Here is a 25,988-nt window from a genome sequence, read left to right as displayed (position 1 = left end):
CACAGCCTCTGGGATTTGAGTAGGGTTTTGGATCTCTCTCCTTTCTCTCTCTCTCCCTCCTCTTGTCCTGTGTCTCTGTCTCCATCACTTCTCTGGCCTACGTTTGTCTCTGGATGTGGCCGGCTTTCCGCCTGCCGTCTCTGGGGCCATTCCTGCTTGCGCTCTTACTAGCGGCTGGGTTTGGGGCAAGTCTCTGATCTATAGGTTTCCTGACTGTTTTTACTGTAAACACTCTCCTGTCGGCTCCCCGCTACACAAAGCAAAAAGTGGGCATAAACGGCCATTTAGACATTTACTTAGATTTTCATCCCCTCACTATTCCTGGAGTTTAGTATTTTCAAATACTTAGTTCACCGATTCACTAAATTCTTTTCCAGTTCTACTCTGCATCAGACAGACAGCTGTAGAGTTTCCATTGCCCAAATATTTGTTTAAATCCAGGAAGCAGCACAGTATTGACACACTATGGTTCGAACCCACCTTTAGTAAATAATTCTAAGCCTCTGCTTAGATGTTATCTGCTACTGTTTTTTTTACCAGTCATGCAAATACAAAGGAAAACATTTTCCAAGTTTTGCTCCGGGGGTAACATGCCTTCCAGGTGTCATCACGGGCAGTGAAGTGGAGACCAGCAGGTGAGGAGGGGAGAGGGGAGGGTGGGAGGAGGAGGCCAGGCCAAACACATTGGACAAGGGACTCCACAGAGGAGCATATTCATTCATTCAATAGTATTTATTGAGCGCTTCCTATGTGCAGAGCACTATACTAAGCGCTATGCACCAACAGGGCTGGTGGGGGCTACGCTTTTATTCTTCCGCAAGCAGCGTGGCTCGGTGGAAAGAGCCCGGGCTTGGAAGTGAGAGGTCATGGGTTTGAATCCCAGCTCCGCCGCTTGTCAGCTGTGTGACTGTGGGCAAGTCACTTCACTTCTCTGAGCCTCAGTTCCCTCATCTGTAAAATGGGGATTAAAACTGTGAGCCCCACGTGGGACAACCTGATCACCCTGTATCTCCCCCAGCGCTTAGAATAGTGCTCTGCACATAGTAAGTGCTTAACAAATTCCAACGTTATTATTATTATGTTTAGGGGGGCACGTGCAAGACTTGGAGAGATGACATAATCAATCACTCGCAGAGTCGTTTCTATAAAAGTCCCCTCTGGATCTCTGATAGATTTTAGACATTCCCACCTCCGAGGGAAGTTTGCAGCATTTCATTTCCCCACGCCACCCTGACATCCGGGGTGCCTGCTCCCCAAATGACGCCATTTTCCCCAAAGGGCAACAAGAAGAATCTGAGGATCAATTTAAAACTCTTGCCTTCCACTCCAGGGTTCCCTGCAGTGGTAGCTGGAGTTTTGGGCCCAAGGCCAACCTAAGATCGCCGGGCAACCTTTCAGTGAAGTCCCCTTGGTTGAAGGGCATATATAATAGCTGACTCATTAGCCAGGTGACATTAGTGGAATTTTACTCTAGTTCCTTCGTTCCACCTCAGATCCCTCAAAAGTGCCACGGGACAGACTCTCCCCACCTTCAAAGCCTTACTGAAGACGCATCTCCTCCAGGAGGTCTTCCCCGATTCAGCCCTCACTGTCTCTTCTGCTCCACAGCACTTGCGGACACATCCATAATTTATTTACTTATATAAAAGTCCGTCACCCCCTCTAGACTGTGAACTCGTGGCGGGCAACGTGTCTACCAACTCCGTTGTACTGTAGTCTTCCAAGCGCTCAGCACAGTGCTCTGCACAGGGTAAGTGCTCGAGCCCGGTCTAGAGGACAGAGCGTGGGTCTTGGAGTCAGAAGGACCCGGGTTCTAGTCCCGGCTCCACTATTCGTCTGTGTGACCAGGAGCAAGTCACTTTCAGTCTCCATGCCTCAGTTCTCCCATCTGTAAAACGGGGGTTAAGGCTGCGAGCCCCATGTGGGACAGGGACGGTGTCCAACTTGATTAGCTTGTATCTACCCCAGAGCTTAGAATAGTGCTTGACACATAGAAAGCTCTTAACAAATTCCATCATTATTTTTACTGTTATCATTAATTGACTGAATGACAGGTGGTGAGTCCGGAGAGCGTACAGGCCTGAGATCACACTGTCACATAGGCCATCCCATTGAGCTTAAAGCCCCAGAGGCTACGGCGGGCCCGTGTTCTGCCACATAACTTGCTGCTTGCTTGCCCGTCCGTGTGGACGCTGGTCACCGCTCTCAGGATCAGCAATGATCAAACAACTCCATTGATTAATAATAATAATAATAACAGTATTTGTTAAGCGCTTACTATGTGCCAGGCACTGGTCTAAGCACTGGGGTAGATACAAGCATTTACTGAGCACTTACTAAGTGCAGAGAACAGTACCAGCACGGTAGAGAAGCAGCGTGGCTCAGTGGAAAGAGCCCCGGCTTGGGAGTCAGAGGTCATGGGTTCAAATCCCGGCTCAGCCGCTTGTCAACAGTGTGACTTTGGGCAAGTCACTTCACTTCTCAGTGACCTCATCTGGAAAACGGGCATTAAGACTGTGAGTCCCACGTGGGACAACCCGATTATCTAGTGTCCTCTCCGGCACTAAGAACAGTGCTTTGCACATAGTAAGCCCATAACAAATGCCATCATTAGTATTATTATTATTATTACTAAGTGTTAGGGAGAGTAAAATACAGCAGAATTAGCAGACATTCTCTGCCCATAACGAGCTTACAGTTTAATGGGGGAGCCGGACATTGATATGAACAGTTTACAATATATTATTCATAACGTATGATTTAAAGATATGAACATGAGTACTGTGGGGTTGGGACTAATATCGAATCCAAAGGTCACAGATCCAAGTACGCAGATGATGTACAAGGGAGAGGGAGCTGGGGAAAAGACGGCTTCAGCGGGGAGGGCCTCATCAGGAAAAGGGTGGGTTTTAGCTATGTTGGGAAGGTAGAAGCGACAGGATTTGGTGACAGATTGAATATGTGGGTGGAACGAGAGATAGGGAGGATAGTGTTGCTGTCTACAGCGATGGGAAACACAAGGGGCGGACAGGGTTTGGATGGGAAGATAAGAAGTTGAGTTTTGCCCATGCTCAGTTTGAGGCTTAAGTAGGACTTCTAGGTAGCGATGTCCTGAAGGCAGGAGGAACCGCGAGATTGCAGGGCTGGAGATGGAGATTTGGGAATCGTCTGCCTAGCTGAAGTTGAAGCCGTGAGAGCGAATGAGGTCTCCAAGGGAGATGGGGTAGACGCCGAAAAGAAGGGGACCTAAAACAGAGCAGAGTCAGAGGAACCAGCAAGAGAGACCGAGAAGGAGAACCAAGAGACGACAGTGGCAGGGAAGCCCAAGTCGGACAACGTTTCGAGGAGAAGGGGGTGGCCCACAGTGTCGAAGGCAGCAGCTAAGAGGTCGAGGAGGAGGATCGGGATAGAGCAGAGGCCACCAGATTTGCGAGAAGGTGGGCGTCGGTTAGATAGGGCTGTTTTTGTGAAGTGGGGAGGAAGCCTGAATGGAGGGGCTCTAGAGAGAACTGCAGGATAGGAAGGGGAAACGGTGAATGTAAACAACTCTCTTTGAGAAGTTTGGAGAGAAATACCAGGAGAGACATGGGGCAATAACTGGAGGGAACGGTGAGGTCAAGGGAGGGGCTCTTTTAGACAGGGGATACATCAGTGTGCTTGACAGCAGCGGGGAAGAAGCTGTTGGAAAGTGAACTGCTGAAGATGGCCGTCAAGAAGGGAAAGTGGGGGGGGGGGGCGATTGTTTTAAAAAGGTACGAAGGGGGGGGGGGGGTCAGAAGCGCAGTGGACGAGGTAGATTTAGTAAGGAGGCCGGAGATCTCAGCTTGAGTTACTTCGGGGATTGTAGGGAGGGTTGAAGAGGGTGTGTTGGGGGTGGGACTAGAGATGAGCGGGGGCGATTTCAGGGAGATCCCGCCTCATGGTTTCAATTTCTTTTGGCGAAGTATGTGGCCAGGTCATCGAGGGGAAAGAGACGGTCGGGATGTGGGGAACGGGAGGTTTGGGGAGGGAGTTAAATATCTGGAACAGCTGGTGGGGACAGTGGATGTGGGAGTGAATGAGGAAGGAGAAGTATTTCTGTCAGACAGTGGAGCAGCTAAGAATGAATTAAAGGTGGACAAGGTCAGAGAGATGTCTGGATTTCTTCCAACAGCGCTCTGCAGCTCAGGCACGTGAGCAGAGGAAGCGGGCTGTGGGGGTGATCCAGGGTTGTGGGTTAGTGGTAGGATGGGGGAGCAGGAGAATTGGGTTCAGTGAAGACGGTCTTGAAGGCATCGATTTGTGTGTCAAGAGAAGATGGTTTGAGCTCGGAGACCAAATGGGGCAGGACGGCTGTAGAGTATCGCAGGGTAACAAAAGAACAGAGGTCTCTGTGGGAAGACGGGACAGATCGGTGGGGGATGGGTGTATGGGAAAGAGGTGTATGGGTCAGGAGGTAGTGGTCTGCTGGAGGAATCTCAGACCGGTGAGGGTAGAGATTGTGCATTTACTAGTGATTACAGGATCAGATTTGTGCTCAGGCTGGTTGAGGGTGTGAGGCGGGGTGGAGCAAGAGGTCACTGGAATAGAGGCGTGAGAGGAGGCGAACAACGGGAGGACTGTCAGGTACATCCACATGAATAACAAAGTCCCCAAGGATCCGTGTAAAGATGCAGAATGCGAGAAGGAATGTGAGAAAGGGATCAAAATGGTCCGGAAAGCCTGTTGGCGGTGGAGCCTGGTGACTGGTGATTAGCTCCCGAAGTGGGTGTTAAAGGCAGATGATATGGGCTTTAGAGGAAGGGAAAGAGAGGGATGGGGCGGTGGGATGGTTGGAAAACGGCACTGGGGAGTGAGAAGGAAGCCGGCTCATCCTCCTTTCCCAGTGAGTCTGAGAGAGTGAGAGAAGATGAGGCTTCGCCAGAAAGAGCTTCAGGGGAGACAAAGAGACAGCAGGTTGGAAAGAGGAAGGGATGGAAAAGGCCCCACACGGGCAGTCAGTATGACAAATTGACCTCCGGGTTCCCGGTGTGAGTTGGAATATGTGAACACCGTGGCTCGGTGGAAAGAGCCCGGGCTTGGGAGTCAGAGGTCATGGGTCCGAATCCCAGCTCTGCCGCTTGTCAGCTGTGTGACTGTGGGCAAGTCGCTTCACTTCTCTGTGCCTCAGTTACCTCATCTGTAAAATGGGGATGAAGACAGTGAGCCTCACGTGGGACTACCTGATGACCCTGTATCTACCCAGCGCTTAGAACAGTGCTCTGCACATAGTAAGTGCTTAACAAATACCCACATTATTATTATTATGTGCCACTAATAACACTCAGTTCTAAAAATCTGCTTGCTAGTGTTAAGCTGGTTTTAAAAATCTGCCTTTTATAGATTTGGATAATTTAATTTCCACTGAAAAACTCCTTTAAAACAAATTTGTGTTCAATAATAATAATAATAGTAATTTTAATGATGGTATTTGTTAAGTACTATGTGCCGAGCACTGTTCTAAGCACCATAGAAACAGTGTTTAGTTCAGTGCTTGGCATATAGTGAGCAGTTAAATAGTTATTGTTAATTATCAATGGCAGCTCACATAGGGATCATTCTGGACGGGAAAAAGCAAACGTGCCAGAAGTTATTCATGTGGAAGTAAGTAACAGCAAAACTTGGGAAATGTTATAAGGGTGGGTAGAATTTGTTTTTTTTTAAAAAGTCGATCCAGAGATTGTATTTATTGAGTGCTTAATGCGTGTGGAGAACTGTACTAAACGCTTGGGGAAAAGCAATGCCAGCAGGGCTCTGTCTACATTTTCTGTGCCTGTTGCATCGGTCCTGATTTTAGACTCCTCTCCTCACCCCACAAGATGCTTAGAAGGAGGTTTTCCCCGCTACCAGTCCCAGATGGGCCCTGCTTCTTCTTTCTCCAGAGTTTGGCACGGCCGCCAGCCAGGGCCTGGCTCAGCTCGCCCTCCGCTTCCCCCAAACACGTTCTATTTTGAGAAGGGAAGCTGCGGAGGCGTGAAGACCCGATCCGGTGCCCGCTGTATTGGGAGACACAGGCTGACAGGGCAAAGAAGCTCTGTCCCTGCCACCCAGGCGGCTCACTGACCCTATTTCTTCTCCTTCTGCTCTCCAGGGCCGAGTCTTTAGTCATTTTAGCGGTGGCACCTGCGTAGCGCGGACCATGTGCCAAGCACTGAACCGAGACGGAGGTAGATACAAGTCGATCAAGATGGACACCGTACCTGAACATCATCAGGCTCAGTCTGAGTAGGAGGGAGAACTAAGAGGCGAGCCCCGTTCTTCACGGGGGCAAATTGAGGCATGAGAAGGTGCAGCAGACAGGTGGCCGTGTGCTAGGATTAGAACCCAGGTCCTCTGAATCCCAAGCTTTCGATCCCTCCACCGGGCCACGCTCTTTGCGTCTCCCCCCACAACTCTTCCCTGTCAGCCCCCACAGGACTGAGGCAGCACCCCAGCCAATAAGGGGTTCCAAAGGGAAACTCGAGAAAAATGAAAGTCACCAGAAAATGTGAGCCTAGTTCCTGCTCTCAGCAGAAGTCTGGAATAAAGATTGTTGTTAATCGGGCTAGAAATTCATTCCATAGTATTTATTGAGTGCTTACTATGTGAGGAGCACTGTACTAAACACTTGGAATGTACAGTGAAAGGGTGGGAACATTTTTCGTCTATTTTTCCCAATACTATTTTAAGAAAACAAACCTATATGATGCTGAACTGAAACTGTAACTTCAAGTACCCTATCTTAGTAGACTAGAGAAGCAGCATGCTTTAGTGGATAGAGCACGGGCCTGGGAGTCAGAAGGACCTGGGTTCTAATCCCGGCTCTGCCACATATCTGCTGGGTGACTTTGGGCAGTCACTTCATTTCTCTGGGCCTCAGTTACCTCATCCGTAATATGGGGATTAAGACTGTGAGCCCATGTGGGACAGAGACTGTGTCCAACCCGATTAACTTCTATCTAACCCTCTGCTTAGAACAGTGCTTGGAACATAGTAAGCGTTTAACAAGTACCATTATGATTATTAGTAGTAGTAATATAAATCAAGAATTCAAGCAACCAACGAAATCCACCGCCCAATGACCAATGAATCCCATATTGTTTTAGAAGAAACAGATTGAAACTACAATCAAGGCTATACCACAATAAGACGTCATGGGTTCGAATCCCGGCTCTGCCACTTGGCAGCTGTGTGACTGTGGGCAAGTCACAACTTCTCTGTGCCTCAGTGACCTCATCTGTAAAATGGGGATGAAGATTGTGAGCCTCACGTGCGACAACCTGATTACCCTGTACCTACCCCAGTGCTTAGAACAGTGCTCTGCACATAGTAAGCGTTTAATAAATACCAACATTATTATTAAATTATATATCATAAATTACTCATTCATTCAATTGTATTTATTGAGTGCTTACGCTGTGCAAAACACTAAGCATTTGGGAGAGTACACTATAACAACAAACAGAAACATTCCTGCCCGCAACGAGCTCACAACACCATCACACCTTTAAATGATATATTATAAATTACTCACTCATTCGATTGTATTTATTGAGTGCTTACGGTGAGCAAAACACTTTACTAAGCATTTGGGAGAGTACACTATAACAACAGACAGACACATTCCTGCCCGCAACGAGCTCACAACACTATCACACCTTTAAATTATATATTATTCACTCATTCGATTGTATTTGAGTGCTTACGGTGAGCAAAACACTGTACTAAGCATTTGGGAGACTATACTATAACAACAGACAGACACATTCCTGCTTGCAACAAGCTCACAGCTCCTCAATGGGGGAGACGGACATTAATATAAACGACAGGCATATATATATATATATATATACACACACACACACATATATATGTGCTCTGAGGATGGGAGGATGAATGAAGGAGCAAGTACGAGCGGAGCAGGAGGGAGTGAGAGAAGACTTCTTGGACGAGATGTGCTTTCATTAAGGTTTTAAAGTGGGGGAGAGCAATTATCTGGCTGATAGGAGAAGGGAGGGCGTTCCAGGCCAGAGGTAGGAGGTGGGAAGAGGTCGGCGGTGAGAGAGACGAGACTAAGGTACAGTGAGAAGTTTGGCATTAGAGGAACGAAGTGCGGGCTGGGTTGTAGAAGGAGAGTAGCGGGGTGACGGAGGAGGGGGCAAGGGGATTAAATGCTTTAAAGCCAATGGTGAGGAGTTTTTGGTTGATGCGGAGGGATTCATATTAATGTCCGTCTACCTCTCTAGGCTGTAAGCCCGTTGTGGGCAGGGGACGCGCCTGCTAATTCTGTTTGGATGCGGAGGGATTCATATTAATGTCCGTCTACCTCTCTAGGCTGTAAGGCCGTTATGGGCAGGGGACGCGCCTGCTAATTCTGTTTGGCCGCACTCTCCCAAGCACCGAGTCCAGCGCTCCGCATACAGTAAAGTCACGCTAAAAACACGCGGTCAGATTTAGTTTGCCTCTTGGAAGTACAACCTCTCCCCCTCGCCCCACTTAGACTTCACGGGAAACTGGTTAGCAACGTTTGAAAATTTTACTCCGCCGGTGCGCCAGCTGCTTCTCAGGAAAGATAACTAGCTAATCTGGGCGGTGAAGACCACAACGGCTCCCAAACCGGTGGTGGGCCGGGCTTTGACCCCAGCGTGGCTCAGTGGAAAGAGCACGGGTTGGGGACTCAGAGATCATGGGTTCAAATCCCAGCTCCGCCAATTGTCAGCTGTGTGACTCCGGGCCAGTCACTTAACTTCTCTGTGCCTCAGTTTCCTCAACTATAAAATGGGGATGAAGACTGTGAGCCCCACGTGGGACAACCTGATGACCCTGTATCCTCCCCAGCGCTTAGAACAGTGCTTCGCACATAGTAAGCGCTTAACAAATGCCATCATTATTATTATTATTATTGACCCGACACCGGAATCTCGCTGGGGACACGTTGGGTTTTGCACCACTCTCGTCCAACGTGCTCAGAGCGCCGTGCTTCGGTGGGGATACAACTGAGGGTTACGCGAGCGAGGCTTGGCGGACAGAGCACGGGCCGGGGAGTCAGAAGGTGCTGAATTCTAATTCCGCCTCTGCCGCTTGTCTGCCGTGGGCAAGTCACTTCACTTTGCAGGCCCTCCAGGCCCTCTGTTACCCGATCTGTAAAATGGGGATTAAGAGCGTGAGCCCCAGGAGGGACGGGGACCGTGTCCAACCTAATTAACTTGCGTCTGCCCCAGCACTGAGAAGGAGGCTTGGCCCATGGTAGGCGCTTAACAAGTACCATCCGAAAAAGAACTATGAGCAATCCCTTGGTGAGCACTCAGTCGGTCCTCCCGACCGTCCAGCTTTCCACAATCGAGGGCTCGAAGGGCAAGTCTCTCAGAGAAGCAGCGTGGCTCCGTGGAAAGCGTGCGGGCCGGGAAGTCAGGGGTCATGGGTTCAAATCCCGACTCGGCCGCTCGCCAGATGTGTGACTTTGGGCAAGTCACTTCACTTGCCTGGGCCTCAGTTCCCTCAACTGTAAAATGGGGATGAAGACTGTGATCCCCACGTGGGACCACCTGATCACCTTGCATCCACTCGAGTACTCAGAACAGCGCTTCGCACATAGTCAGCGCTTAACAAATGCCATCATTAAGTCTCTCACGAGGGTTTCTTCTGATCGAATCGCCGGCTACGTCCACCCATAAAATTTCACCGCGAAAAGAGATTTCCGGAGATCAGACGGGTCCGCGCTAAAACCGTCCTGGCTTCCTAACCAACGCCGGGGACCGTTTGATTTTCTGTGTGACTTCGGGCAAGTCACTTCTCTTCTCTGGGCCTCGGTCACCTCATCTGGAAAATGGGGATGAAGACGGTGAGCCCCACGGGGGACCACCTCATCGCCCTGTATCCCTCCCCCCCAGCGCTCAGAACAGTGCTCTGCACATAATGAGCGCTTAATAAATGCCGTTATCATCATTATTGTTATTATTACAGTTTGTTAAGTGTAGCCGGAGGATGAGGGTCTCGCCTCGATGAGGGTCTCGCCTCGGGGCGCGCGGGCGGGCGGCTGCGGTGAAGAGGGATGACGAAGTTGGGAGGTGACCCAAAGGCAAGCGGCTGGGGGGGAAAGGCCGCCGGGAAGGGAAGTCGGGGTCGCTGCATGGCGGATAAGGAGCCGATCCAAAGGGGAATTTAGAAGTCTTTTTGGAGGCCCTCAGCCCCATGGCGGGGGGGGGGGGGGGGGGGGGGGGGGAGGGAGGGCGAGGCGCGCGGGGTGTGGCGCGAGGCACGAGGGGCGAGGCAAGAGATGTGAGGGGCGGGGCAAGAGGCGCGAGGAGCGAGGCGCGAGGGGCGTGGCGCGAGGCACGAGGAGCGCGGCAAGAGATGTGAGGGGCGGGGCAAGAGGCGCGAGGAGCGAGGCGCGAGGGGCGTGGCGCGAGGCACGAGGAGCGCGGCAAGAGATGTGAGGGGCGGGGCAAGAGGCGCGAGGCGCGTGGGGCGAGGCGCGAGGCACGTGCCGGGAGCGTGGGGGAGGGGCGTCTCCATCACGTCGGCCCCGGCGCGCGCCGCGGGGGTCTCTCTCGCGCGCGTAGGTGGGGGGGAGAGGGGAAGGTCACCGTCCCCCCGATTCCGGGGTGGCGAGCGGCCGGCGAGGCCCCCGCCCGCGCCCCCCGGCGGAGCCACTCACCAGCCCGCCGCTCCCCAGCCGCAGCAGCCCCCGCCCGCACACCGCCTCCATGCCGCCGCCGCCGCCGCCGCCACGGCTGGGCCCGGAGGACGCGAGGACAAGGGGCGGGCGCCGGGACGCCCACTTCCGCCCCGCCCCCTCCCCCCGGGGCCCGGGCGGACGGAAGGGCCCCACGGAGCGCGCGCGCTCGCGGCCGCTCTCGCGAGACGGGGGGGCGGGGCGGGGGGCGGGGCCAGCGGCGAGTCGGGGGCACAACAAAGATGGCGGCGGCGCCGGCGGCGGCGAAGAAGAAGAAGAAGACCGAGGAGACGACGACGAGGGCGGCGGCGGCGGTCAGTCGTTGCCGCGGGGAGGAGGAGGAGGAGGAGGAGGAGGAGGGGGCGGCGGCGGGGCCGGTGTGTCAGGGAGCGCCCGTTCGGTTGGGAGGGTCCCGGCTGAGCGGCCTCCGCCCCGGAGCGGCCCCCGGCCCGGCCCCGACGGGAGGGCGGGAGGCCCCGGGACACTGCGCTAAACGCTAGGCCGGACCCCGGCCGGGCTGCCCAGCTGCGCCCGCTCCACCGCGGCTGGCCCTTAAGCCCTCACTGCGCGCCCGGCACTGGATTCATTCAGTAGTAGTTCTCGAGCGCTTGCTACGTGCGGAGCACTGGACTAGGCGCTGGGAATGGACAGGGCGGCAGCGGGACACTGGACCGAGCGCGGGGGCACGTCCAAGCTGAGACTAGTAACGATGCCGTTTCGCGAGCCCTGACCGTGTGCCAAGCACTGCTCGAAGCGCGGGGGTCCCTGCGAGGTTACAGCAATAATGACCATGATGACGTTGGTTAAGCGCCGACTATGTGCCCACCGCTCTTCTCAGCTCGGGGATGGATACGAGTTTAGAGTAACAATGATGGCATTGATTAAGCGCGGACTATGTGCTGAGCACTGTGCTCAGCACGGGGATGGATACGAGTTTAGAGTAACAATGATGGCATTGATTAAGCGCGGACTATGTGCTGAGCACTGTGCTCAGCACGGGGATGGATACGAGTTTAGAGTAATAATGATGGCATTGATTAAGCGCGGACTACGTGCCGAGCACTGTGCTCAGCGCGGGGGTTGATGCAGGGTTATAGTGATAATAAGGATGATGGCATTTGTTAAGCGCTTACTATGTGCCAAGCACCGCTCTAAGCGCGGGGGTAGATACAAGGTGATGAGGTTGTCCCGTGTGGGGCTCGCAGTCTTCATCCCCATTTTACGGAGAAGGTAACTGAGGCACAGAGAAGTGAAGTGACTTGCCCACAGTCATATAGCTGACAAGCGGCAGAGCCGGGATTCGAACCCATGACCTCCGACTCCCAAGCCCAGGTTCCTTCCACTGAGCCACGCCGCTACTCTCGAGGCGCACGGTCTTCACCCCCATTTTACAGAGGAGGTCACGGAGGCCCAGAGAAATTCAAGGACTCGCCCAGAGTCTCACATCTGACAGGTGGGGGAGGCGGGATTAGAACCCACGACCTCTGACTCCCAAGCCCGGACTCTTGGCGCTAAGCCACGCACCCTTCCCCCGAGTTCACCATCGTGGCGGAGAAGGCTCGGCCTACTCCCGGACTCCGTCAGGAAAATGCCCTGTGCCGGGGAGGCGGCATTACCGCCGGTGGTCCGGATTGTGTATTCCCTAAAATCGGCCTGCCGGTTTAGACCGACTTGGATCGGGAGAGGTTTTGTCCTTGGCTTCTTCAGGGTGGGAATCGGCGGAGTCGTTTTTCCGGGTGCGAGGAGAGAGGCTCCTTAACGAAGAGCTCTCGGCTTCTGCCCTGCTCTTCCTAGTACCGCGACGTCCTCCGATCGCTCTCCGAGTGACCGTTGTAAACCACGGGACCATTCGGAGGGATTGAGCGTCATGTTATCATTGCTTGGGATTTTTGTCGGTTAAAAATTCACTTATCCGTAAAATATCGATTGCCAAGGTTCAACAGTTATCGACTACGCCGATAAACCAGTTACCGCTGCCAGGTGCTCTTTGAGTAGTCGAGTTTTTAAATATCATCTCTCACCCGAATGCCTTCGTACGTATTCCACCGGACGACCTTGATTTCAGGAATTAATTTTTTTGGAGCCCCGTGCTCTCTCGCCGCAGACAGATCGCTGCTCGCCCTTTTTTCAACTGGGCCCTCTGTTAAACAATCCAGAAGCTTTCACTTTTAAATGATATAATGCAGTCCTGCAGATGTGATCTCATTTTGATCAAAATTAACGAAAACTTGATTCCAAGAACTGCATTGAGTGAAAACATCACCACAGGCTCTGGTGTGCAGCGGAATAAGCGATCAGTACGTGTTGGCTTGTGATCTGTAGCTCCCTCAAAGCCATAATTGAGTAAAGCAATGTACAAGAAAACTCATCAGAACAAGAAAATGCACCAGAGGACTATGGTTTCAGAAATGAATAATATATTATTCAGAAGAAGGGCCTGTGCTTTTTTTCTTTAATAGTATTTGCAGATTTAAAACTCTCATGCTCCCTGAATTATGTGTGTGATTGCTTCCCAGTTAGAGAGATTGGTTTGTAAGAGCTTTCAGTTGTGAAGGTGCCCTGAGCTCATGTCCAGAAAGTGGAAGGGAAGAGGATATTTATTCCTGTAAACGTATATTTATGTTAATTCCAGGATGTCCTGTAAGGTGTGGGTCTGTCTGGGGGATCCCGGGGTTTTGGCTCGGGTCAGCACGTTATTTGAAGCCAATCCCAATTCAGGTAGCTTTTCTAGAGAAGCAGCAAGGTGTAAGAGAAACAACCTGGTGTGGTGGCTGGAGCCCGGGCCTGGGAGTCAGAAGGTCATGGGTTCTAATCCTGACTCCGCCTCTTGTTGGACAAGTCACTTAACTTCTCTGGGCTTCAGTTACCCCATCTTTAAAAAGGGGATCGAGACCGAGAGCCCCACCTGGGACAGGGACTGCGTCCAACCCGGTTTGCTCGTAATAATAGTAATAATGATTATGGTATTTGTTAAGCGCGTACTACGTGCAGAGCACTGTACTAAGCGCTGGGTTAGTTAGAAGATAACTGGGTTGGACACCGTCGCCGTCCCCTGTGGGGGTTCAGTCTTAATCTCCTCTTTACAGATGAGGTAACTGAGGCACAGAGAAGTGAAGTGACTTGCCCGAGGTCACACAGCTGGCAAGTGGCGGAGCCCGGATAACCCATGACCTTCTGACTCCCGGGCCCCGTGCTCTATCCGTTACGCCACGCTGCTTCTTCTATCCACCCCAGTGCTCAGTATGGTGCTTGGCACATAGTAAGCACCTCACAAATACCATAATAGTAATAATAATTACTAGACTCTGGGCAGAAACCCTCAGGGCCCTTCTCGTGGGTCCCCTCATTTGCTTTTCTCGCAGGGTCACTGCACCTTTGTTCACCCAAGTATTTGACCCTGAGGTCATGGTCTGACTTAGCAGCAGAGTGTGGACTATGATATGGGAACTGTGGCCATTAGTTCGTATTATTCGTATAAATCCATAGTAGTTCATTAGTTCAGGAAGACTGCTGGGTTGATTTACCCAGATGGACCACCGGAGAGTTGACTTTGCTCTACAAAGGGGGATTCCACAGAGCTAAGGTGTTACCGGCTCCGGTTTTTCAGTAACCTGTTAGTCTGTCATAAGAAGAAACCTAAAATCCTTCCCCCGGAGAGCATCATCCCAGTCTTGATTTGAGAAAGACTGTTTTTTTTTAGTGGGAAAGAGAAACGGCGAGAGCTTTTTTCAGAAGAATGGTCCAACGAGCTTCCATTGCCAGCCATTTCCTGGCTAATGGTTTTTGACTCAGGGCTCTGTACTCTATCTCTCATCTTAATTCCTTCTGGAGAGCAGATTGGTGCCCATGCTGGATCCTGAATTTATGGTTGTCTTTCTTTGCAGAACTCTGTAGGCCTTTTCAATTTTAGTTGAATCCCTCCCGATGGCCTGTTGGAGTCCATTAGCGCATCGCCAGAGTGGATTTCTGATACTGGGCTATTCGTCAATGTTAGAGCGGGAAGAAAGAAGTGGAACTGATTTGGGTTGAAAAGGTAAGCTTGTTTTTATTCGTTGCGGCACGTTTATTTTTGCGTATCGTACACTGGGTCAAACTCTCACTTCAGGGATTCCGAGGATCTCTGAATAGACAGCGTTGTGTGTTTTGACCAGCCTCCCTCCCGAGACGTACCTTTGGAAGGCGTGAATGTCCCTAGCTCTACCTGGATGAAGTATTCTGTACTTTAAAAAAAAATTCTGCACGTGGGATTTTGGGTGTGTTCGTTATTTAACAAAGAGTCCTGCTCTCTTGTTTAAAGAGGTGGGCAGGTGGGCAGCTCCACTCTACCAAACAGAAGAGCAAATCCCTCATCCCACAGCCCTACCTTGCCTTGAGACAGCAGACGGTATCATTAAAAGGGACAGTCGGGGAGATTAAAAGGTCCGGCCTTAACCGTGACATTGAATGTCAGGGAGGGAGACCGAATCTGTTGCTGTTGTGCCAAACGTTCCTTTCTGCCGTCTCCGGAGAATGGTTCGTTCAGCCTGGTGTTCAAGTTCCCTTACCTTATGCTGAATTAAGCACTTGGGAGAGTTCAGTAGAATTGGTAGACAAGGTCCCTGCCCACAGAGGTCTTACGGTCAAATGGGGGAGAAAGACATTAAAGTAGAGACAGGAGAATTAACAGAGTATAAAGAGATGCACGTAAGTGCTGTGGGGGCCGGGGGGCGGGCGGTGAGTTTTAAAATGCTTTAGAAGTTCGGCCTTAAATGCTTAGGTGATGCAGTCAGGGAGGGAGAGTAGGCTGGGAAGATGAAAGGTTCGTCAGGGAAAGATTGCAAGGGGAGATAATGATGGTCTTTGTTAAGCGCTTACTATGTGCCAAACACTGTTCTAAGAGCTGGGGGGAGGGGAATACAAGGTAATCAGATTGTCCCACGTGGGGCTCACAGTCTTAATCCCCATTTTACAGATGAGGGAGCTGAGGCCCAGGGAAGTTAAGCGACTTGCCCAGAGTCACACAGCTGCCAAGTGGCGGACCCCTGACCTCTGACTCCCAAACCCGGGCTCTTTTTCCACTGAGCCACACCGAGATGTGAATTCAAAGGGCTTTGAAGGAGAGAGTGATGGGGGGTAGGATATGAAGCGGGTGGAGGGAGCTCCAGGCAGGAGAGAAGAACATGGGGTCGACAAGACAGATGATCATGGCAGAGTAACGCGACTGGTGTTAGAGAAGCAAACTGGGTTATAATGGCACAGTAGGGAGAGAACTGATTGAGCGCCTTAAAGCCGATGGTGAACAGGCGAGGAGTGACGTGGCCTGGTGGAAAGAGTACAGGCCTGGGAATCGGAGGAGCTGGGTTCTAATCCCTGTCTGTTGTGTGAACTGAAGCAAGTCGCCTAACTTCTTTGTGCCTCCGTTACCTCCTCTGTCACGAAGTCTCCGAACCCCGTATTGGCCGCGGACTGTGTCCAACCTGATTATCTGTATCTACCCCGGCTCTTAGTACAAAGATACTCTAATGCCTGGCGACACGCCAAGTCCTTAAGAAATACCATTTTAAAAAAATGTAAAAAGAGCTTCTGCTTGATGGGGTAAGGATGGGCAACCGTTGAAGGTTGCGTTGCCCATCATAAACACAATCATAGCAGACATTTATAAACATTAACATAAGCCAGTGTGCAGTGACAGAAGTGACTGGATGAAAGAGTGAAGAATTGTACTGGGTCCAAAGGAAGATGCCAGAGAGAAAACACTAGGTGAAAAAAAAATGGGAAGGGAAAGCATAAGTACATTGTCTAACACCAGGCAAAGAGTGGTATTATTTAGTCTTCGTTAGTACTCAGCCTTGTAACTGAAAATGAACTCACCAAAGTGGTGTTGCTTATGTAGGTGTTGTGTGCTAGGCACTGTCCTCAGCACCGGGGTAAATACAAGATAATGAGGCCGGATACAGTCTCCGTCCCACACAGGGCTCACGGCCTAAAGGGTAGAAAGAACTGATATTTATTTTATCCCCCTTTTACAGTTGGGTAAGCTGAGGGGCAGAGCAGTTAAGTGGCTTACCCAGGGACACAGGGTGGGCGTGTGGCAGAGATGGGATTAGAACGCAGGTTCCCTGACTCATAATAATAATAATAAATGATTATGGTATTTGTTAAGCGCTTACCACATGCCGAGCACCGTTCCGAGCGCGGGGGTAGATACAAGGTAATCGGGTCGTCCCACGTGGGGCTCACGGTCTTCATCCCCATTTTACAGATGAGGCCACTAAGGCTTCGAGAAGCGAAGTGACTTGCCCAACGCCACACAGCAGACAAGTGGCGGAGCCGGGATTAGAACCCACGTCCTCTGATTCGCAAGCCCGTGTTGCTTCTCTAAACCCAAACCCTTTCCGTTAGGCGTACTGCTTCTTGAAACTAAGCAATAGTGAGGCTTATTTCAGAAGTACTTTCTCTCTGACCTTACTGGGGACTTGAATCAGCTAGTTTTATAGCAGCGAATTGATCTGAGATATTAGAAAGTGCTGAAGCTTAGCCTCGTAGTAATAATAATAATAATGTTGGCATATGCTAAGCGCTTACTCTGTGCTGAGCACTGTTCTAAGCGCTGGGGTAGATACAAGGTAATCAGGTGGTTCCATGTGGGGCTCACAGTCTTAATCCCCATTTTACAGATGAGGGAACTGAGGCACCAAGAAGTGAAGTGTCTTGCCCACAGTCACACAGCTGCCAAGCGGCGGAGCCGGGATCAGAACCCGTGACCTCTGACCCCTGAGCCCGTGCTCTTCCCACTGAGCCACGCTGCTTCCCAGAGCACTCTCAGAGTATCGAGTGGAGGAAGGCAGAGCTCTTCACAGAGCTTGTAGTAGCCAAATTTGCAGGCCCCTCCAGTGATCTCCCCAACAGACTATTCCTCCTGCCCATCTTGGACCTGGTGAACCACTCTGTGGCTTCTGGGGCCCTGCAGTGTAGGTGGGCCAGGATTTTGCCTGGGCTAGAGCGGAGGGGGTTGGGTTAGGTAGGCATCTGGTCTGGTTAGAACGTCAAACCCCGTCTCCGGTGCTCTCTCCCAAAGCACTTAGCAGTGCTCTGTACACAGTGAGTGTTCATCGGATCCCATCGATTGATCGACTGCATCCCGTGGGATGTTGGACCGCAACTCCCAGAAGCTACCGGCAACCCCCTCTCCCCCCCGAGAAGAGAAGCCTGGACCTCTACCCGACTCGGAGGCACTGAGGTCCAGGGCTGTGCAGGGGTTAGGCCCTGAGGGGCAGGCAGAGGGATCTGGCTGCCGTAGAACTCTTGAAAAACCTATTTATGGCGTAGAGGAATTAAAGGTGCTCCCTTTGGCCCTGGTTATCTGATTCTCCTTATTCTGAATAAGTACCGGACCACATTTTGATCACCCGAAGTGGGGTGGAAAAGAACGGGGGGGGGGAGGGGGGGATTCGACAGCGGGTCGGGACAAGGGCGGGGAGGGAGAAATGGCAAAAGGGAGAAGGAGAAAGGGAAGAGATGGGCAAGGCAGATAGAGAGGCGGGCGATTCACTTAGCCGCCATTGTCATCCAGGTGGAAGTGGATTATTATTATTCTTATTATTAAGTGGCAGAAGCCACTGACCGAACGAGATCTTCCTCTGCCGTCCATTAGAATTTCCAGATGCCATTCCGAGTGCACCAGTTCCTACGAGTCACGGTCCTGAATGGATCCCTTCAGCTGTGGAAGCGGTGGGTGACAAAGAGCAAGAGATTGAGCTGTCCCTTCTCCTGCCTTGTCACTGCATCCGCAGCTGCCAGATCTTACTCTCCGTGGCCTTTCGAGCGGTGGGGTGAACCCCCCCGATTTGGACCAGGGACTGTGTTCAACCTATCAGTCTCTGGGGTATCCACCCCAACGCTTGGTAAGGTATCTGGCGTACAGTAAGTGCTTTATAAGTACCGTTGACAAAAGCAAACAAACAAAACATACGGTAACTGAAACTGACCTGGCGTGTGCATTTATAGCGTGGTGACTTTATGTGTAGATTTCTGTTTCTGGTGTCATTAAGTAATCTCTACTGGGGGCCTGGTAGCCGAAGGGTGCGTGTTTCATTAGAGTTTTGGTGGAATGTAAGAGGCTGTTAAAATTATCTTATGGAATGAACCCGGGGTTGTTTTTACCCCAGTGAAATGGGCAAAACCTATGCGGCCATGATTTTGTCAGGAGACAAGTTTAAATTCTCCACCTATGCTAAATCAGAATCTTTCTGAAGTAATTTCGTTTTTTTAGGGGAAAAGTTTATGAGATAACACGTTTTTTTCCACGGCACGGTTAATGGCTGGCCTCCTCTTCCCAAATGGCATGTGGTGTCTAGCCAGGCCTCCACAGATATTCATCTCCTTGTCAGCGATCAGTGAAGAATCAAGGTTGCCCAGCTGGTCCTAACAGATACACACATAAACTCTGTAGAGGCAAGTGGAAAATCACAGGGAGGGAGCCAGAAAGTAATTGAGATGAGACCTCAACAGACTCAAATAGTTAAACTTCACTCAGGCAGAGGCGAGAAAATAGCCGGCAGCGATTATTTTGATACCCCTGTGTATAGAGCTAGACAAATACTCTTCTACTTGCGAGGGTCAATATCAAGTAGTGATTCTCTGAGGCTATGAGACCTGAATCTATCAGAGAAGACACATCCTGCTTCTTGCAGAGTTTGAAGACATCGCTCACCAACTGTTGCCAACATCAAATAGCAAGACGAGAACACAGTAGATAGTCCCCTTCCATAAAGACACCTCTCTGAAGAGATAATTCTAAGCAGATGTGCACAGGGTAGGCAGAGAGTTATCGATAAGACTCAAACAAACAAGGGAAGCCAAACTTTGGTGTGAGGAGCTAAGCCAAGGTTTTTCAAGCCCTACCTCTACGAAATTACTAATACAGCAGAGGGCAGGAGGAGGGAGGTCAGAGCTTCAAAAGCAAACGAGCAGTTAGGGGAAGGACAGGTTTCCCAAACAGATGGAGAGATGAGGATTAAGACAGTGAGCCTCATGTGGGACAGGGATTTGGTCCAACCTAATTATCTTGTCTTTTCCCCAGGAAACGGCAGGGACTATATCTGTTGCCGACTTGTTCATTCCAAGCGCTTAGTACAGTGCTCTGCACCTAGTAAGCGCTCAATAAATACTATTGATTGATTGATAAGTGCCTGGCACATGGTATGGGCGAAACAAATACCATTTTTTAAAAAAATATTTGTTTTAAAAATCACATTGTAGCTTGGAACCTTAATTTAACCACAGCTATTTAAGGTAGCACTGAAGGAGAGTGCTGTAACTCTGCGCTCCCAGGGTTGTTAGCGGTGTGGCCTTGTGGGCAGAGCCCAGATCTGGGAGTCAGAGGACCCAGGTTCTAATCCTGCCTCTGCCACTTGTTTGCTGTGTGACCTTAGGTGAGTCCCTCACTTCTCTGGGCCTCAGTTCCCTCATCTGCAAAATGGGGATTCATTACCTGTTCCCCCTCCTCCTTAGACTGTGAGCCCCGAGTGGGACCGGATTATCTCGTCTCTACCCCAGCATTTAGTACAGTGCTTGACACGTAGTTAGCGCTGAGCAAACACCACAGTTCTAAGGTGTGATTTTCTCTCTTTCTCTGTGTTCTGCAAGCATTTTCAGTATTTGTAGATGTGTCATCATTTTTGAGTGTAGCACCTACGAGTTATCGTTTGATTAGCCCCCACCTTCCCCCGTGAATCTCACATTAACTCTGGAAATCTTCAGGATGACTCTGTGCTGTTGGATGCCCTAAGTCATTGTCAGTTTCTGCCTGATCCTGCCTCGGGTTAAGGCGAGCAATACAGCTTAGCTATGGTGTTTGTAAACGTGGATCTATCATGGGATATGCTTATGATGTTATAGACTGGGATCTCTTCCAAAACTTCTGTGAGAATTCGAAATTCTTTTCTCTGCTACGTACTGTTAAACTAAGCATCACTCGGCCACTGTTTCATCTTCATTAGAGTCATTCAGAACATAATATCAACCATATTAACTGAATGAGAAGTTTTAATATGACGACTAAACTTTGCTGGAGGCTGCAAAAGTAACCTGCTGACTGTGGAAGTGATTTTTCAAGCTTTAGTGAAGTCTTTTTCTCATTTTGATTGAGCAGCAGTCTTCTCGTTCATAGAGCACCTGATAGTTGGCCAACTTCAACTGGATACTTCTTCACACCTCTGAACTCCTTTCACCATCGTGGTCTTCTTTGGTCATCGTCTTGACTCACCTGCTTTCTTTGGAGAGATCCCTATTTCATCTGTTTTGACATCTTGCAGTGATGCGGGAGATTGGCAAGGTGTCAAACACCAGAGCTGGTGAATCACGGTGGAGCCGTGATCTGGGGTAAAAAGCAGCCCACCGTAACGGTCGTATCTCTGAGTCGCATGTATCGTGGTGCGTTGTAGCCTGGGGGGGCCCCTGTAGTATGAGTCGGTCGGTCAGTCGTATTTATTGAGCACTTACTCTGGGCAGAACACTGTACTAAGCACTTGGGAGAGTACAATATAGCAATATAACAGATACGTTCCCCACAATGAACTTACAGTCTAGAGGGGGAGACGGACATTATAAATAAAATTACCGATATGTGCAAGAGTGCTCTGGGGCTGGGAAGAGGGAATAAAGGGGGGCAAGTCAGAGCAACGCAGAAAAGAGTGGAGAAGATGTGCTTCCGGTAAGGCTTTGAAGGTGAGGAGAGTAATTGAAGAGAGAGTGCGTTCCGGGCAAGAGGCAGGTCGCGGGTGAGAGGTCAGCGGCCAGATAAACGAGATGGAGGTACAGTGAGAAGGATAGCATTAGAAGAGTGAATTATGCAGGCTGGGTTGTGGTAGGAGAATACCGAGGGGGCAAGGTGAGCACCTGAAAGCCATTGGTAGGAGTTTCCTTTTGAGGGGGAGGTGGATGGACAACCACTGGAGGTTCTTGAGGGGAGAGACGGCCTGAACGTTTCTGTAGAAAAATGATCCGGGCAGCAGAGCGAAGTATGGACTAGAGTAGGGAGAGACAGGAAGGTCAGCAAGGAGGCTGATACAGTAATCAAGGCAGGAAAGGATAAAGTGCTTGGACTGATATGGTAGCGGTTTGACAGGAGAGGAAAGGCCGGATTTTAGGGATGTTGTGAAGGTCAAACCAACCAGTTTTTGTAATGGAATGAATATGTGGATTGACGGAGAGAGAGGAGTCAAGGATAACGCCGAGGTTTTGGGCTCATGAGGCAGGAAGGATGGTGGTGCTGTCTGTGGTGATGGGAAAGTCAGGGGATGGACAGTGTTTGGGTGTTCTGTTCTAGACGGGTTAAGTTTGAGGTGGTGATGGAACACGGACATCTGGAAGGCAGGAGGAAATGCAAGACTGCAGAGAGGGGAGAGAGGTCAGGTCTGGAGATGGAGATTTGGGAATCATTCATTCAGTCGTATTTATCGAGCGCTTACTGTGTGTAGAGCACTGTACTAAGGCTTGGCAAGGAATCACCCGCATGGCAGTGGGATTAAGGGAGTTTTTTTTTTTAGGAGAGGAGAGACATGGGCATTTTTGAAAACAGCGGGGAAGAGGCCGTTGGAGAGCAAACAGTTGAAGATGGCTGTTAGGGAGGGAAGAAGCGGGGCAAGTGTTTTGATAAAATGTGAAGGGATAGTGTCAGATGTGCATTTGGAGGGGGTAGATTTTGAGAGAAGACAGGAGATCTCTTGAGATACTTCTGGGAAAGATGGGAGAGTTGAAGAAGGGGCAGGAGAGGGGAAGGATGGGAGATTTTAGGGAGATTATCAGGGGTGATCTCCAAAAAATCTCCCCTGTCCTTCAGGGGTGATCGTTTCTCAATTATTTTCTCAATAAAGTAGGTAACCTGGTCGGGGCAAGGGATGGGAGAGGTCAGGGGAGAGGGGGTTTGAGGAGGAAGTTAGACATCTGAAACAACTGGTGAGGGCAGCTGGCATGGGTGCCAGTAAGGACGGGGAAATAATTTTGCCGGGCAGAGTTAACACACCCAGGGATACACTTGAAGTGGACGGAGTCGGCTGATCTCTAGATTTCCGCCAGCAGCCCTCTGCGGCTCATAATAATAATAACAGTAATTATGGAATTTGTTAAGTGCTTACTATGTGCCAAGCACTGTTCTGAGCCCTGGGGTAGATACTAGGCTCGTGCACAACAGCCAAAGAGAGTGACTGTGGAGGTGATCTTAATGTGTGGGTGGGTGGGCGGGTGTCGTGTCGGCTATTAGTTGCTCTCATTCGTGGTCACTGATTAATGTGAGTTTTCACGGAGGCATGGCGGTGTTGATGGTGGGGTTCGTCACGTGACTGTCGTCATCGTTAACTGCTGGGTGGTTCCAGGGTGGCGCGTTTCTCAAGATCGTTGGGTCACTTATTGAAGTGATGGGTGAGTGGGCAGTTCTGATGCGGTAGGAGCTGAAAAACTGGCCGTGGAGGAGAGAAGCGAAGAGATATGCATCCCGAAGAATCTGCTCGTACCCTCCCAACCTTTGACTGCTGACTCAGTCTACATCAGTCCATCGATCCTGTTTATTGAGCACCTACTGTGCGCAGACTACTGTACTAAGCACTTGAGAGAGTACAGTGTAGCAGAGTTGTTGGTAGACACGTCTCCTGCCCACAAGGAGCCTACAGTCCAGAGGGGGAGATGAACTGGAACCATGGCTTAGTCGATAGAGTCCGGGCCTGGGAATCGGAAGGTCATGGGTTGTAATCCCAGCTGTGCCACTTGTCTGCTGTGTGTGACTTGGAGCAAGTCACTTCACTTGTCTGTGCCTCAGTTACCTCATCTGTAAAATGGGGATTAAGGCTGTGAGCCCTATGTGGGATAGATACTTTGTCCAACCCAATTATCTTGTATCTAGAGAAGCAGCATGGCGTAATAGATAAATAATAATAATAATAATGTTGGTATTTGTTAAGCGCTTACTATGTGCAGAGCACTGTTCTAAGCGCTGGGGGAGATACAGGGTAATCAGGTTGTCCCACGTGAGGCTCACAGTTAATCCCCATTTTACAGATGAGGTAACTGAGGCACAGAGAAGTGAAGTGACTTGCCCACAGTCACACAGCTGACAAGTGGCAGAGCCGGGAGTCGAACTCATGACCTCTGACTCCGAAGCCCATGCTCTTTCCACTGAGCCATTACACAAGTAACATTAAAAAAAGAAAATCATCACTTCCAGTACTTATCTTTTCTTCTCCCTGTCAAACAGATTTGAAGGCACTCCACCGATTCATTCCCACTTTACTCTCTGGTCACGTTTGCCAATTCCATTGTATTGAACTCTTCTGAGCACTTAATACAGTGCTCTGCACACAGTAAGCACTCAGTTATTTCCGTTGATCGATTCAAATGGGCATTCGATGCATGCTGCTCTTTCTACTACTCCGGGAGGCTCAAAGAAGAAGTTGTGAGATGCTTCCAGTTGAAAGGTGCAGGGAGAAGTGGAAGTCTGCAATGGAGACAGAAGTAGCACGATCCGCTTACAGGGTGAAGAGTCAGGAAAGCACGGTATTGCAGAGAACCTGAGTCAAAGTCAGCCAAGAAATCAGGGAAGGTTAGGGCCATTCTACGTGGTCAAAGCCAATCGTTGGAGAGGTTGGCTGGTGATGTCCCTTTAATCCCTCAATGGCATTTGGGTGCTTACTGTGTGCAGAGCACCGTACTGAGCGCTTGGGCGAGGACAGTTTAACAGACACGTTCCTAGTGAAGGGGCAAAAACCAGATTGCAGGGGTTTGACCAGGTGCTGGATGGAAAGAAAGTTCAGTTCTCAATTTCCCCAGAGTTGATATTCAGAGTAATGTAGATTTTTCTTCCCTCCATCAAGCCTCCGAGTGGCCAGTTATGTTAAGGGTCCTTCGCTGCGGCCAAACTTTCCAATTAATCCATTTATTTTTTAGGCTTCCCGAATTAGTGTAGAAACAGGTATATAGTTTGGCTTTGCTCTTTTTGGCCAGTGTCCACATCTGCTGCTTCCCTGTTTGATGGGCAGTCTCGTCTGCCCTCGTCTTTGTAAAGTCACTCAGTGGGAGAGGGCAGGAGATGGTGAGAGCCCCGGATGAGCCTCAATCCAATCTGGGCTCTCAAAGAGGCTCAAGGGGCAGAGCACAAGGGCTCTCGCAGATGGTGCACCCCAAAGTCAGCACTCTTTGTTGTGCAGCCCTTTCGAAACCATCTTTTGCCCAAGTGTGCTTCTCCCTGATAAAGTGACACACTTGTCCTCAAAAGGCCTGGCACAGCCGATGCCAGAAGGACACGTCAGGGTTGGGTCTGGAGCTCCCAAACCCTGGTGGCCATGAGAGCCCGCCCTGGGGGGGTGGCCTTCAGTATGTCCTCGAATCTTTTCTTCTGCCGGGAGCATGCTGCAGTACTGAGCTCTTTATTAAAGAGCGTTTTGGCAACAGTCTCGTCACCCGTTGGTATCCAATGACCACAGTTCGTCACCGCTTCGGGGCCTGGGGTCCCCTCTATGTTGCACAACCTGGGTTTGGTTTTTTTATGGTATTTAAGTGCATACTGTGTGCCAGGCACTGTTCAGGATGCTGGCTCTCCATCTTGGACAGAGCAGGTGGAACTGGTTGAGTTGCTTTACGTGTAACCTCCGTGGTACCCGGGCCCCACAGTTGTATCACAGTATTGTGAGGGCAGCAGCGTGGGAAGATGTCCTTCTCTGTCTTTAAGCTGATTCCCCTGCCTTTCCCCAGCCAGTGTCCCAGCTCTTGAAAAGTGGCAACCGCTGGCCATGCCGATGCCTCTTGAAATGTCATTACAAATAACAGTGCTTTGCGAAAGCGTGCTGCCCAGGTAGCAGAATTTCCGGTGGCCTTAAAGTGCACGCTCTCAGTGGATCCCATTGGAATGGGAGTGTGCGTATTGGGCTCTGGCTGTAGCATGGCTTCGATCTTTACAGATTCATCGTCCACCCAAAACATTTAGCAGGTCCTGCTGAACATTCATTGAGCAGTTGTGGGTCTTGAAGCGTTTTGGCTAGCAGGGTGCAGGCATCTGCAAATAATGGCTCACAGTTGAGGGTTCGCCACCCTTGTCTTTGTTCAAAGTTGTTACAAGTGAATCCTCTGTCTCAGGCGGTACTTTGTGACAGACGACCCCGTGTTCCTCGCCTTCTAATGTACCCATCACTATAGCTGAGAATCCGATGGTGAAAAGTGTCGATATCAAGAGCGCAGCTGTGATCAAACCATTCGTGCCAGTGAAGGGTGTAGAGAAGCAGCCATAATCCTTTTCATTCCTTGCCATCCAGTCATAGAGCGCCATTATGATACTGGCAATCTCTGCTGG

At 50.5% G+C, this 25,988-nt stretch overlaps 2 protein-coding genes across 4 annotated transcripts in view; one reads left to right on the top strand and one right to left on the bottom strand.

Annotated features, from left to right (window-relative positions):
- The window catches only part of ACADSB (acyl-CoA dehydrogenase short/branched chain), a 55,543-nt gene extending 44,823 nt beyond the window's left edge, over positions 1-10,720 (bottom strand). The window contains exon 1 of the mRNA XM_029080514.2: positions 10,655-10,720. Coding sequence (XP_028936347.1) covers positions 10,655-10,705 — 51 coding nt within the window. The 5' untranslated portion in view covers positions 10,706-10,720. The remainder of the gene's footprint in view (positions 1-10,654) is intronic.
- A 178-nt stretch (positions 10,721-10,898) lies between these two features.
- The window catches only part of IKZF5 (IKAROS family zinc finger 5), a 37,755-nt gene continuing 22,665 nt past the window's right edge, over positions 10,899-25,988 (top strand). For all 3 annotated transcript variants that reach the window (XR_005660926.1, XR_485891.3, XM_007666045.3), the window contains exons 1-2: positions 10,899-10,986; positions 14,557-14,705. The gene's annotated coding sequence lies outside the window, so the exon portion shown is untranslated. The remainder of the gene's footprint in view (positions 10,987-14,556; positions 14,706-25,988) is intronic.

Source organism: Ornithorhynchus anatinus, chromosome 16, assembly GCF_004115215.2.
Source record: "Ornithorhynchus anatinus isolate Pmale09 chromosome 16, mOrnAna1.pri.v4, whole genome shotgun sequence".
In the NCBI taxonomy this organism is placed as follows: domain Eukaryota; kingdom Metazoa; phylum Chordata; class Mammalia; order Monotremata; family Ornithorhynchidae; genus Ornithorhynchus; species Ornithorhynchus anatinus.
The sequence above is the reverse complement of the archived record's forward strand: the minus strand, read 5'-3'. Positions and strand labels throughout refer to the sequence as shown.